A 15,232-nucleotide genomic window follows, 5' to 3' on the forward strand; every position below is an offset into this window, starting at 1 on the left:
ACATGGAAGCCAGCTGTAATGTCCAGCTAGGATAACAGATTTGGCCACAGTGGCAGTAGGGATTGTATAATAAGCGGACATAATGCATGGCTTGGAGATTCCAGTTTTCCCTTCCTCATTCATGTAATGGGTTGGAATATCTTTGGAATGGGCATAAGTGAGCTGGAAGGTTAGGGCAGTTCAATATGTGGTGGTGGTCTGAGTCAGTGGTATATATTAGACAAGTGGTGGAAGAACAGGGCCTAGCTGCAGGGACAGTTGTGCTATCATATTTTCTTCAGCCTTCACATCATTAAATATTTCTCTCTGGAATTCAGTCCTCAAGTCTGATTTCCCTCTTGTTTATGAAATAACATATGCTGGACTATCTGCCTGTCTGAACCTAGCCTGTTTACAGAAAATTAGTAGTTCTGGTCTTGTCCTCCCTGACCTGTAGCATTCTGTTGGACTTTTTTCCTCTCCCCTTGGATGTCCAGGAAAAGTTCTTGTCTGTTTTGTTTTAGTTTTCCTTGCTCTCTGGCCAGTGTTCCACCACTTGGCATCTTGTGCCTGAGGTCCCCCACCCTCTTCCCTACTCCACGAATTCCTTGGTGCAGTACTGGTCTCTACAGTGGAAAAATAGAGGGTGGGGTGTTAACTATAGCACTGACTTGTCAATACTTTGAAATACCAAGGAATGCAAAAAAAGTAACCATTTCAGTTCTCCTCAGTTCACATGCCTTCCTACAAGATATTTAATTAGAGATTGATAAAATTAGATTTCTCACACACGGGTAATAAGTGTGGGCTATAAAGGCAGGTGGGGGGAAGGATTACTGCGGGTGTAGCCAGTGGAAGGGGACATTTTTGAGTCCGAGGAAGGGAAGCCGACTTTCTTTGAAAGTGAAGAGGGGAAGGCTGTTAAGTTTACATTCATGGGCTTATATCAGAGGCCCAGGTCTGGGAATAACATGGTTGTGAGAGCTTCTGTGGGAGCGTACTGAAATATGCATTGCCCCAGATTTGATGGGCAGGCTAGACAACTGGCTTTTGTAAATGATTTGCAGACACAGATTCAAGGCCTGGGGGAAAATAAGGGCTAAGATTAATTGATATCTCTGGAGAAATCTAACATGCCTTTGGTGTCTGGCAGCAGGTAGGAAGGGTAGTGCAATTATACCTTCAACCCTTGTGACCTGTGTTGTACTGTAGTTTGCTATCAAATTATACCTGGCTGTTTTTCATGCATTAAATAGAAAGGTAAGGATGAAATATGATTTTAAGTAGATAAGAACAGCATGCTAATTAAGTGGCCCAGTCAGGTGCTGGGATTGATGGATAAAATATAATGCAAATGCTTTGTTCATAGTGGTTTTGTGCAATAAAATTCTCTTGTGTTCACAGTTTGCACATTATGTATACAGCTTTTTATTGTGGGGTGAGTCTGCAGGGATAGGCACTGGGGAAGATGTTTGGGGTTTGAATGAAAACTTTTGCCCACATGCAAAATGACATCCACCCATTTAACACTGATAATGCCAAGCATCAGTCTTTCAGTGTTGTTTTTTTCCAGATTTCTCCCTGACTCCGCGTGTATGTATTTAGGATTATGCTCACACCGATTTTTTTCTTACATTTTTCCAAACTAAATCTCACGTTATTTTGTACCCACAGTTTTTTGTCTGTCCTCTTGTATTTCCATTGTAATGGATGTTAACAACTTTCTGATTTAGTAACATCTGCAAATCTTACCGTATGTTTACTCTTTTCTCCAGATTAATAAAGAGATTTTATCAAACTATTGCGGACATCAGTCCCACTGGTACTCCACTGTATGCCCCCTAGCATCCTAGGATTTTTCACACTGCCAACCAAATGAAAGTTTAGTAGGAAGTTTGAGGGGCTCAGTTACTATAATGATGGTGTGCATACTACAAGTACCTAAACAGATATTGTCATTTATCATTTTTTGTCTTTTAGTCAGTTTTCAATCTATACAAGTGATCCTTCCCAAACCAGTGTGAATTTATCTTTTAATTAAGATTTTGAGACCATATCAAATGCTTTATTAAAATACAAATGTAGGACATCTGTTGGTCACTTCCTCCACTAATTTTCTAATTCTGTTTTTAAAAATCAGTCTTATCCTCTCACTTATTAATTTTATTTGTTTACTTATTTGGCTAACACTTAGCTTTTATTTTTTTTTGTTTTGTTTTGTTTAGGGGTTTTGTTTTGCTGTCTGTATCTCCTCCATACAGGTCTGAGTGCAGTTTGACTCATCTTTATCCTTAACTACACTTCTAAAATGCAGGATGTTCCTTACCAGTAAATTCCCACACCTCTTCCCCCCAAAAGAAAGTTTTCTGACTTTTCCAGGTTCTGGGTCCTCCAAGCTGACCGGTTGTTTTACCTGGTCAGCTGCTTAGTATAGTAAGATGTGACACAGTTGATTGCCTGGGTTACTGTTTGCATGGCCCTGTGGCCAGTGAGAAAATGCAAGCAGGTATTGCAAAGAAAATGATTATTCTTATTCTAGTGTGCCTTTCAATGGCATGCTTTTTAAAATCTTATCCTTCGACTAAGCCGTAAGTTATCCTCCAGAGGGACACTATATTCAGAGGGTGAAAATGGTGCGGTGTTGTTCATTGTTATGCAGCTTACATTTATTTAAATTAGTTTGTGTCTCTGAGAGGTATGACCGTATTTGAGACTAAACTAAAGGTGGGTGGAGATTTTCAGGGAAGGGAACATTTTAATACTTCTGGAAAGAGCTATAGAAAGAACAATAGATGTGTTCTAAGGAGTTGAAGAGGAGCAGACACCCTGTAAAGTTGTGACCTGTTGAAAGTTTTGCTAGATCACCTTGATTTGTCTGGGGTGGGTCCCAAGCTGAAAATTCTTTCAGGCTGACGGAACATCTTTTTTTCTGTCAGGACTTGTTCCTGCAGGAAAAACTTCTAAAGATTGCAGTTTGAGAAAGCAGAGTGAATAGAGTGAAAGGGGGGTGACACGGTAACAGATGCAAATAGAAGGGGCACCTGATCTTGTTCATAGAATCATAGAATATCAGGGTTGGAAGGAATCTCAGGAGGTCATCTAGTCCAACCTCCTGCTCAAAGCAGGACCAATCCCCAATTTTTGCCCCAGATCCCAAATGGCCCCCTCAAGGATTGAACTCACAACCTTGGGTTTAGCAGGCCAATGCTCAAACCACTGAGCTATCCCTCCCCCGTTCTCTGATTTGAACCACTTTTAAATTCAAGACCAAACTTGGGTCCTCCTTCTGACAACAGGAGTTAGGAATCCTGCAGAAGCAGTGCCCTTAACCCATGTGGAGAATGATGTGCATTCCATTGTTCTGTAGTGACCACCTCAGACCAACTAAATATCAGGATTAATAGGCTCTGAAGCAGCCTCATAAAGCCTTTTCTAGCCAGCATAAAGGTTTACATACTGCATGATCTTTACCTAGAATGGGCTATCCAAGAGGAACTCCCTGATAGCAGCCTTCAACTACCTGAAGGGAGGTTCCAAAGAGGATGGAGCTAGGAGCAATGTTTGGCACGTGGCCCGCCAAGGTAAGCCCCCTGGTTGGCCGGGCCAGTTTGTTTACCTGCCGCATCTGCAGGTTCGGCTGATCGTGGCTCCCGCTGGCCGCAGTTCGCCACTCCAGGCCAATCGGGGGCTGCAGGAAGCGGCGCGGGCCAAGGGATGTGCTGGCTGCCGCTTCCCGCAGCTCCCATTGGCTGGGAGCAGCGAACCGCTGCCAGTGGGAGCCGCAATCGGACGAACCTGTGGACGTGGCAAGTAAATAAACTGGCCCAGGGGGCTTACCCTGGCGGGCCACATGCCAAATGTTGCCGATCCCTTAGCTAGGCTGTTCTCGGGGTGACAGATGACAGAACAAGAAGCAATGGTCTCAAGTTGCAGTGGGGGAGGTCTAGGTTGGATATTAGGAAAAACTATTTCACTAGGAGGGTGGTGAAGCACTGGAATGGGTTCCCTAGGGGAGATGGAATCTCCATCCTTAGAGATTTTTAAGGTCCGTCTTGACAAAACCCTGGCTGGGATAATTTATTTGGGGTTGGTCTTGCTTTGAGCAGGGGCTTGGACTAAAGACCTCCTGAGGCTTTTTCCAACCCTAGTCTTCTGATTCTTCTGTGATTAAAATCTACCTTTTATGGTTGTTAAATTTATTTCTTGTTTATAATATAACCCAGTTTGTGCAATACATAATTGGGGGTGAGGGTGGTAAGAGGGTGTGCATACCTCCCTCCATGTTGAGGGAGGAGGCGGATTTCATAATATACCTTTGGGTCTGCACTCCAAGGGAGGTGGGCACCTGAGTGGTGGGGCAAGTCTCTTAAGCTGAGTCCTCTCAGAGCTGATCTCGGTGTTTGTGGTGTTCTGCAGTTGAGTATGTCCCTGCCTGTGTGTGTGCTGGAGTGGGCTTAAGACCCTGGCTCAGCAAGTTAGGTTAAAGGGGGCCCATGCTGGCAGAATAGGCGGGCTCAGTGGTATCTCAGCACATCAGGTGGCATCTTGAAGAGGGGCAACCCATCACACCTTCCTTAAAAAAAACCTGATAAAAAGAAAACTTGGGTAAAATTGAAGGAAAGGGGACAGAGGAAGGACAGGAAAGAGGGTAGCTTTAATATTTTGCTGGCTAGTAAGTCAGGTACCAGGTCATTGGTTATTTCAGTAGTTTGATATGATCAGCTTTTCCTCACTGCTGCACCCCAAACATCCAGATAATGTTAAAACTTCTTAAAGGAGCTCTGTTTACAGTATTGCCATGTGATGCTGAATGTCTGCAAACACAAGACTCTTGCTGTGTTACCTTTATCTGCCTGGAGTAGTGAGATCTTTAAATTCAGATTTAGTGCTTCTAATTTTGTACAGAAAAATCTGAATTTGGAATATTTAGCTGTTAATTTCTTAAAAGCATCTGGTTGCCTATAAATCTTCATAAACTTTATTTTTTTAGTCGCTGATACAGATTGCAATTTCATTACCAAGACCTGCTAGGTTGTGTGTTCTGATAGTGTAGTGCGCGCTGTGGCTGTGCTGTAAGACTATGAAGTACAAGTATCTTCAGCTGTGCAAAAACTGACATAAATCAGTTTGATTTGGTAAAACTCCATCCTTCCACTGAATGAATAATTCTTTGTGGAGAATAAAATAAATATATTACACTATATTTTTTGTGATTATGTTGGTGTCTAATATAGAAGTAGTAGTTTTATGTAGTTTGATAGCACTGAATTTGCAGGAGGAGGAAGATTCAGGATCTGTTTTAATCTAAGATGTGGGGTACATTTCTTTTAAAATAAACTGAAAATTTTGTAAAATACAAAACCTTATATTAAAGTGACACTTGCTAAACCCCATTGCCCTGCTCATAATTGACAAAGATATCAGCATCCGTGTTGCTGTCCTGTCAGTAGCATTTTTGGCTCCTGTTGGTCTGTGAGATGAGCTGTACTCCATGAGCAGCAACGACAGATCTGCTTAAGTAGAAAATCCATGTATTCCAAGGCATTGAGGTTTCACGGCAGGTTTCCCACAGTTTTTCTATGTTCTATACGAGCTAAGCCAGGGGTGGCCAAACTTACTGACCCTCTGAACTGCATATGACAATTTTCAGAAGTTTGAGAGCCAGGGTGTGCCTGCTGCGGTTTGGGGCTTCTGCCCCACAGGAGGCATCTGTGGGGCTCGGGGCTTCAGTCCTGCTCCTGCTGAAGCCCCAAGCCCTGGCAGGCGCACCCCATGGGCCTAAAGCCCTGAGACACCCCCCCACACCCCCTGCTGGATAGAAACCAGTACCTCACCACCCTGCTGCAAGGCAGAGGTCCCGAGCTCTGTCTCTTCTCTCCCTCCCCATCTCAATGTGGTAGGTGGGGAATGGGGGGGAGTGGAGGGGGTTCCGGGAGCTGCACTTTAACTGTAAAAGAGCCATATGTGGCTCACGAGCCGCAGTTTGACCACCCCATAGCTTATGCATTCATTTTAAAAAATTTTAATTTCTGATTGTAATGTCAGAATACAAATCAATACAGTATTGTCCTGAGTCTGCAGGCTGAAAATGAGGTACAGACGTCTCAATTTAATTCAGTTTAACTGGTTGTCAGAAGATCATAATCAGATTCAAAGTTCAACATAGTTTTGAACGTTTTCATGTCATGTTTTCCTGTAGGAGAAACACCTAGCTCTAATGGTCTTTATCCATTAAACCTGGACATACCTGTCACATCTTTGATTCCTTTTATTTGAAAGATCTTCCTTTAGGAAGAGGTTTCAAATTTTGAGTGTATAAATATTTATTTATTTGGAGGCATTACAGTGCTTAAAAACTAAGGTAAAATGATATTCTACTGTATGTCATCAGTTTCTTTAAAAAATGGTCATGGGACTCTGAATTTGTGTACAGAATTGTATAAACTATATTCAGAAACATTTATTCCATCTCTAGTCTGTCTGCATGCCAGTGCAGGCCTAAAAAAAAGTACACTCCTTGGACTCAGGTGGGCTCTGACCCCATGACATCTTGCAGGCTAATCAAGGATTGTGCCCCTAAACCTACAAACCGGATAAGTGTGGTCCAAAAGCAACAGTCTCTTCTGTTGGGTATTGCCTCCCTCCTTTACTCCTGTCAGGAATTCACTCCCAGCTTTTCAGCCTCCTTTAGTCACATGGCCTGGAGAAGGGTCTATGTTGATCTCGTTCCCTCCACCTGAGGTCCCTTACTGTGTTATTCTGTGGGCATTTGGAGATGGCTCCCTTCTGCCTCCTAGCAGTGTCTGGGATCATTGCTTTAAGAACCCTCTTAGGCTGGCTCAACTGCAGCTCTGTCATCCATCTGCTCTGGGATGCAAAGCATTTATCTCAGTGGTTCATTCATTGACTCTTCATGCTGCCAGCTCCGTTATTGAGACACAGGGGTAACAGATCCAGTGCATAAGTGCACCCTGGGGTGAATAAATTATCGAAGTTTCAGTGATTCTCAATAGCATGTGGTGCAGTGCAGGTTTAGGGGATGGAGGGAGGGAAACAAATGGACTTTCCCTGCCATCCCCATTCTCTCTTGCAGCAAGTAAATCTGAAGCCTCATTTCGCTGACACTAACTAAAATTGAAACCAAAGATCTTGTGGAGGACTGCAGGGTAGACTCAGCTCACACTCCCAGAAGCCAGGCCTGAGGGTAGTGGTGCAGGGTTTCCCTTCTGGGTAAATCTGCAGGACCCAGCTCTGCCGGTATGTGCAGGAGATCAGGAAGGGTGAGGCATCTTGGGCCTTGTCTAAGTTTTGTAACATTTTCAAGCTGTGTCACCTGGCGCACACAACTACTAAGATACAGAAAGCTCCACATAACCTTTACAACTTAAGGGGGAAAGGAGGCTACATCAAATGTTACGACAATATTATTGTCTTGTTAAAAACTTCTGCTTTTATAAAAAGCCTAAACTAGCAACTTATCCTTTCTCATAAGAGCACAAAGATGAGCAACGTTAACATAAAACTATTCAGAATGGCTGTAAAAAGTATTCGAAAGCATAATGAATGGTCTCGTCAACAGTGTATCAGGATTTCACGCCAATTCATACTAAATAGTATAAGAGAAGGACACATTTTACAAACGGGTTTAATTCTTTGCTCAGTAGTGACATGGCTCGCTACTGGTGTCTCTACATGATAAGGTATCATAGTGCACAGCTACAAGGAAAGGGCTATAGATTTGCTAGGGGAACATTAATTGTGAATTTCCTGACTCTTGTGGATTTAATTTCAACCCTAATTCTGCCTTGGCACTAAACTTCATCTTCTTCTTTCAGTAGTAACATGGGATGACTATCATGAAGTCTTTCTGGCATTGGTGCTTTGACTTATGAAATGTTCTGTGTTTTGTGCAGATGTTGCTTGCTCTTCTAGAAATTCATGTTTGAAACAATGTCATCTTTTAGTTCCTGGCTTTTGTCATGTCAATTTTTAATTTACGTAATAAAAATAAACTGGATCTTCCACAGCTATCAGGCCCTCATCATTCTGTTCTTGCTGCTTGTTTGGCAGCAGTAAAATCAGACAACACAGAATGGCCTGTCAGCAAAGGAGGTAGACCAAGGACGCTGAGCTGGCCTGTTGAATATTGGCATGAAATTTGGGGAGATGTAAATGTTGCAACAAATGACATACTGTATAAATATAGCAATGCATTGGCCAACTTAGGGTTTTATAGACTGCAAAATTATACTGTTTGTGATAGGCTCTGCCATGAGTTCAGTGTAATTGAAATGTAAATGGATCTTAATTTGTATGGGATTTGTTTCTGCCACTAATTCCATGTTACTTTTTGCAATATGCTCTTGTAACCCTGTTACAATCATCTTATGAGAATTGGTTTCTTAATTAAAGCCAAGAAAAAGTACCAATTTTTTTTCTTAATGACACTAATTTATGAAGAAGTTAGGATTTAGCTTTAGGTCATTTTTTTTCCAGTTCAGAGAAACATAATTAGGTTTTAAACGCTTGCTTTTATATGTAGTTCAGAAAATGATTTTATTGTTATTTGCTTTCTAATGGCAGACAAGTTGGGATGGAAATACTGTTGCTTAACATAGAAGGCAGTTAGTACATATTATGGAGTTTGGAGTAGATGTACTAAATAGTAATTTGGAATGATGAAGGGTAACTGCCTAGCAGCTTGTTAGTTTGATACATCTCTGCCATCTCCTATGAACTCATGAGCTGTTTTGTGTTTGGAGTGCATTTCTTCAGAGACAAAATAATCAAAAGAACCAGTGTTCCAGGATAAATATGCTTTTTTGGACATTTGGTAGGGGGCGGGGTAGGGGTATTTAAGAGTAAATTTAGTGCTAAGGAAAGGTGCCAGACACATGGCATTACCAGTCAAAGTTGGTTAGCCAAACAATAGCTTGAAAACGCCTCTCTCTCACCAACGGAGATTAATACAATGAATACCTGTTACCATTCACTAGGCTTTGCCCCCTCTGCCAGCTCACTGAACCCTTTTGTCTCATCCTCCCATTTGCACCTGTTTATTTTCGTATGGTTCTCTATAGCCTCCAAGTGTGCCTGGCTTTTTTGCCCTGTTTATCTGTCGGTTCATATATCTCTCAGGATCTGACCCACTCACCTGAAGCATACCGTCCTGTTTCCAAGACTGTCTTTGAAAACTCTCATTTTGTCCATCAACCATAGAACCCTGCCTTCGTGGCTTACCTCGTTCTTCACAACACGTTAAACATCAATTTAAAAATCAAAGTAGGCACTTGAAGCATGTCAAAAGTACTGCTCAGGTACTGCTTACTATGCTTTTATGCTGCACCCTTTTCTCCTTTCTTACCACGAGTAAAGGTAGGCTGTTGGTGGTCTGATCTGGAAGAGGGTTTTGAATGTACAGTGTTGAGGGAGATCAAAGAAGCAACTAACTCAGTGAAATGGTAATAATGGGAAACTTCAATTACCAGTATCCAAACTTTTAAACCATCACAATGGGGCAACATTTAGGGAAATGGTTGCTTGATTTTCTAGGTTTCAGAGTAGCAGCCGTATTAGTCTGTATATGCAAAAAGAAAAGGAGTACTTGTGGCACCTTCATAAGTGAGCTGTAGCTCACGAAAGCTTATGCTCAAATAAATTGGTTAGTCTCTAAGGTGCCACAAGTACTCCATTTATTTTTGATTTACTAGAGTACTACTTGGAACACCTAGTCCTAAAGCACACAAGAGGAAAGGTTTTTCTTGACTTATTCCTAACTGAGATACAGGAGTTGGTCAAAAAAGTAATTACAGCTTAACAGCTATTGGTGATTATAATTTAAGTACTGCATCCTCAGGGAGGAATTTCATATAAAAAATAAACCTGTCACTATGCACTTAGCTTTAGAAAGGGAGATTGGGGGAAAAAGGGAGCTGATCAAAAAGGCCCTAAAGTAAAAACTTAGGAAAGTAAAATCCTTAGCCTAAAACAGATACAAAGACTGTGCATATCCCTAAACTGAAAAGGAAACAGGAAGGTAAAAGAGATGTGGTTAATTGTCAGAGATGAAGAAAGTATTCAAGCCAAACCAGTATTCTTCCGAAAATGGAAATGCAACATTAAGTGAAACTAATAAAAATAACATAAACAATGGCAGATGAAATATATACATTTGTATATTTTATGAAGACAGGGATTTTTGAAGAGTAAATACTAATTACTATTACTGGAGCAATTTGGCCTCCTGTAGTCAATTAGAATTTTTTGTGTCAGCAAATTTTAGGTGGTCAGATCAGGAAAAGGTATCCAACCAAATAACTTTTTAAAGTAAAAATTACATTGATTTAGCTGATGCTTTTGTCAACTTTTTTTTACACTTGTTAATTGCCAGTCTTGTGCTAACAAGTTAAAGGACAAGAGACACATCTTAGCTGAGTTAGCAAAACTAAAATTGGCTGCAATACAAATCAGATGTCTAATAAGCTGTATAGTGAGCATCCTCCTGGTGGATATGGGGTGCACATGCTGAGCTAGAACTCCATATGGCGGACTATTTAATGATTGACAAATATGGATCCTATTAGCATGAAATTGGTGCTTAGCCAGCAACATTTTTTGAAGATCCCATACATTTTAAAAAAAAAACCTCACTCTCTTGAAACAAACATTTTTTAGCTTTGTATCTCTGGCAACTTTGTTTCTGCCTCAACATGAGAATTTTTAAAATATTGCGCTGAATTCTGTAATAAAAATGTATTTGTGATGGGGAAGCCATAAAATAATTGTAGAATCCATTGCCTTCATGATGTGATAACTAGAGATTTAACTTCATGCGGTATTTTGTTTTGAATGTATATGGTCTACTTCAATTTTTTCCTCCACAGATGTAAACTGCAGTAATAATACAAAACTGTGTGTGTGGGGTATGACTCACTCAGGTGCGTTTGTTTTTTGCATTTGCATAGAGTGAAGACAGTCCGAGTCCTAAGAGACAACGCCTTTCTCATTCAGTCTTTGACTATACAGCAGCATCACCAGCCCCATCACCGCCAATGCGACCATGGGAGATGACATCAAATAGGCAGCCTCCTTCAGCTCGACCCAACCAACATCACTTCTCAGGGGAACGATGCAACACACCTGCACGCAACAGGAGGAGGTAAATGGATTAGTCAGGTTGTGGAGTGGTTTCTTGCTAGCCTGTCTGCTGATTCAGGCGAGACCTTTTTCAAGGCAGCAGGGATTCATTAGCATTAGAAGTGAAGTACTCCTAGCAGAAGACTGCTAGTTATACAACACTATATGATAAATATTAATTTTGAAAAATTTGTTGATAAATATTTGCTATTATCGCTGCTGAAAACTGGTATTTGGAAGTAATTAATGAGGTCAATGAAGTCTTCCTATAATTTTGTGTGGACATGTACAGTTTGAGAGGGTGGTTGCTCCTTAGCGTTTTCAGTTAGAATCCATTTATTTCTCTAATACCGCACATTACATTAGTGCGTTGTACACATAGACAATGTGTCAGAAAATCAACCAAAAACTAAAGATTCCTATTTCTGGACAGGCTATTACTACTAGTTGTAGACTAATTATTTTTATAGTGCAATAAACGTGCATGACACTTACACAACTTACAACTTTGTCCTTCCCTAATAAATGTACAATCTAATTTCAAATGAGAATGAATAAAACTGACAAGATTGATGCAAGTAGTATCATGTGATTGCTTAGATGTGTGGTGAATGTATTGCAAGGGTTTACATTTTTATCTTAGTTTAGTTTTGGCCTATGGTTCATAAGCCTCTTTTGAAGCAAAGTTTTTTGAATAAGCTCAATTAGTCATTATGGCTATGTTGAACTGGTGCCTGCACCAGTGCGTTGTAAAGCTTAAAAATAAAGACCTCTTCACTATTCTAGTTAATTATCCAAAACACAAGCGTTTGCTCCCTCACAATAGGTTTTGGAACTGTTTTTGTCACCTAACACAAATTTAAAACACATTTCCCTATGTTTGCTTCAGAAAAAAGTGATACTTTACATTCTCCAGCTTTAGGAGAAGCCATACATTTTTATGAATGCAAAAACCAGGCTTTTGAGACCAGAAACAGACCCTTTTCTATCCCCAAAGTTAAAAATTGTCAACTGGCATTTTGTTTACTGAAGCTGTAGCACATTGTTACTTAATTTAAAGAAGTCTTTTAGGGTCACAAATCCTGGAAGCTTCGGGCCACAACTTGCAAAATTATATTTGTTTTCATACAACCAGCAGTCAAAACTAATAATGCAAGTCAATGAGTTGATTTCTTGGATTGTTGCAGAGAGAGGCAATGGGGTCCAGTGGATAGGCAATTGTCTTGTGACTTAGGAGACCCGTATTTTATTTTCAGCTTCCACTGACATTCAACTGTGAACCTCTGTTTTACGCTCTTGTCCTCTGTCTTGTCTGTTTAGACTGTGACCTCCTTAGGGCAGGAACTCTTTGTACGGTGCCTTGCACAGTGGGCCTCGAACTTGCTTGGGGTTTCAAGGCACCACTGTTAATACAAATAAAAAGTAGATTATTAGTAAAATAAGCTCAATAGGCTTTTACATAATTCTGTTTAAAAGTGAAGTTAATTTTCCCTTCTTCTGATGAACTTGCTTCAAGTTTTATCAGGTTTAGTCTCTGTCACTATGTATATCCATTAATCTGTTACCCAGGTAACAAAACCTGTGCGTGCTCTGACTGGAGACTGTTTTGAAGCTGTCTGTCACCAAATGGCTAGCAAATACATCAGTATTGCCAACACCAAGCATTTAAAAAAAAAGTTAGACCCCGGAAAATCTTGATTCAAAATAAGCTCTTTGTTAGTCTGCCTTCTTCCCTCTACAGGCTCAATAATCACCTGTCATCCCACTTTGTGATTATTTAGGTTCAACATTCACCCTTATGTACACAGTGGATGCAAAGGTGGACTTCCCTCAGCTGCAAGGAAAGGGTCTGCACAGTTTGCTCTCCACTATTTGGGAAGATGGAGCTGCCGTTTTTTCCCCTCCCGTCCTTTCCTTGCCATACTCAAGCTTCCATCCCCATTCTTCCTGCCTCCCCTGATATGTAACACACCACCTTCCCTCTGCCTTCTCAGTCTTGTACTCTCATGTTCCTCCGCATCTGCTCCATGGCAGTAGCTCTGGTACTCTATTCCCTGATTGAGAACATTTAAAAAGTTACTGGGGGGGAAAAGTACTTATGTGAACAGCTAAATACAGAGAACAGGAATCTCTAGTTACAGACAGCTGTGATCGTTGTTACTGGCTAAGACCTGCATGCATCTGGTTATATTTATTTTTTGCTCCGTTTCCTCAACCTTGTTTCATTTGTTTGGTCCACAAGTTATGCCTTGTCTTTTAAGTTTTTAGAGACAGACTGTCATTTACTATTTTTGTCTGTTACCCAGCACAATGGGGCCCAAACTGGTTGAGGCCTGTGAGCACTACTGCAAGTTAAGTGCAAGTTGTAACTACTTTGCATGAAGAAAAGGAGGACTTGTGGCACCTTAGAGACTAACCAATTTATTTGAGCATGAGCTTTCGTGAGCTACAGCTCACTTGCTCAAATAAATTGGTTAGTCTCTAAGGTGCCACAAGTCCTCCTTTTCTTTTTGCGAATACAGACTAACACGGCTGTTCCTCTGAAACCTGTTACTTTGCATGAGGCATTCCCAGTAATTCCAAGTTAGTCATCTGCTAGAGCTACACATCTGGAGGTTATCTCAGAGTTTCACCTAAGGAAAGGGACATTTCTTTGCAATCTGACATGTATCTGATCATCTAGGAGAAGTCTGTATGCATCAAGTTCTGTTTTTTCCAGAGTACTACGTTCTGTGCTGCCCATAAATCAGTATATAGAAAAGTGTTGACAGTTTTTGTTATGCTTTGTTTCCTTCTGGGTAATTAACAGAAGTAAAGCTTGACCATTGGCACTACTTGTGGACAGGTAAAGGCAGAACTGAAGCTAAAAATGCTACTGTGTCTAAAGATAAATGGCAGGGGAAACTAGGGCATCTCTGCTGGGTTTAGTTTTTTCAAAATGTTGAAACTGCCATCAGTGACTTTAACCACTCCAGGAACTTTTCCAAACCCAAGTCCTTCCTTCATATGATGTTACAGCTTTGCACTGATGTTAGCTGAAGATTGGATATGTGCTACTGTAAACAGTCAGATTTGTATATGAAGTTTAAAGGTGCATATAAAGGACGTTTAAATCTGAATTCACTAAAACTGAAATCTTGCTGCCTGCATTATTAAATAAAATATCTGCAGTAAAGTTACAAAAATTATATAGGTCTATCTTATCTGTAATGATGTACAACTGTGAACAAGTGGATTTTAGTAGTAATGCAATTTTTAGACATTTAAAAGCAGTCACTAACATAAAGCATACTTGAATACCTTGGGCAAGTTGACTTGTATTGTAACTGACTGTGACATAGTACTGAATGTACACAACCTTAAAGCTAGATTTGTATCTGTGCAGCTTTGATTGTCTTGTGTGACTATGGAAAGCACTGCGGGTAAATCTTTCCAGATGACACCAATAATAGCTATGTCAGCATAACTTTATTATTAGTTATGCAGAAATTAACAAACACTATAATAGATTCTGAAAATGGAAGAATACAAGGGAAACATTTATCTGCTTATAAGACTTAAATCAGCAAAGCTCTCTGATACTACAACACAAGTAATTATAAGCAGGGTTGGTAACAACACTTGTTGTTAAGGTTGCCTGACAGTTCCCATTATAAGACACTGTTTTCAGTTGCTTATAACTTTGCCAAACTTTAATAATTTGAGCTGAAATTTTCCATCCTGGGTGTTTTTGTCTCAGGGTGATTTTGAGGGGGGGGCATTTCAACCAAAACAGTTTCAGCTGTTTTTGAAAAAAGAAAAGGAGTACTTGTGGCACCTTAGAGACTAACCAATTTATTTGAGCATGAGCTTTCGTGAGCTACAGCTCACTTCATCGGATGCATACCGTGGAAACTGCAGAAGACATTATATACACACAGAGACCAGTAGTCCAGCAGGACAGTGGGGTGGGAGGAGGTATTGTTTCATGGTCTCTGTGTGTATATAATGTCTTCTGCAGTTTCCACGGTATGCATCCGATGAAGTGAGCTGTAGCTCACGAAAGCTCATCCTCAAATAAATTGGTTAGTCTCTAAGGTGCCACAAGTACTCCTTTTCTTTTTGCGGATACAGACTA

General features: G+C 40.6%; 1 protein-coding gene across 7 annotated transcripts in view; it reads left to right on the plus strand.

The window, feature by feature from the left end:
- RNF38 (ring finger protein 38) overlaps positions 1-15,232 on the plus strand; it is a 196,247-nt gene that overhangs the window by 135,696 nt on the left and 45,319 nt on the right. For all 7 annotated transcript variants that reach the window (XR_012159143.1, XM_073345754.1, XM_073345751.1 and 4 more), the window contains one exon: positions 10,944-11,137. Coding sequence is in view for 6 of the 7 variants with exons in the window: in XM_073345751.1 (XP_073201852.1) it covers positions 10,944-11,137 (194 nt within the window). In the remaining variant the exon portion in view is untranslated. The remainder of the gene's footprint in view (positions 1-10,943; positions 11,138-15,232) is intronic.

This window comes from Lepidochelys kempii, chromosome 5 (genome assembly GCF_965140265.1).
Source record: "Lepidochelys kempii isolate rLepKem1 chromosome 5, rLepKem1.hap2, whole genome shotgun sequence".
Taxonomy (NCBI): Eukaryota; Metazoa; Chordata; order Testudines; family Cheloniidae; genus Lepidochelys; species Lepidochelys kempii.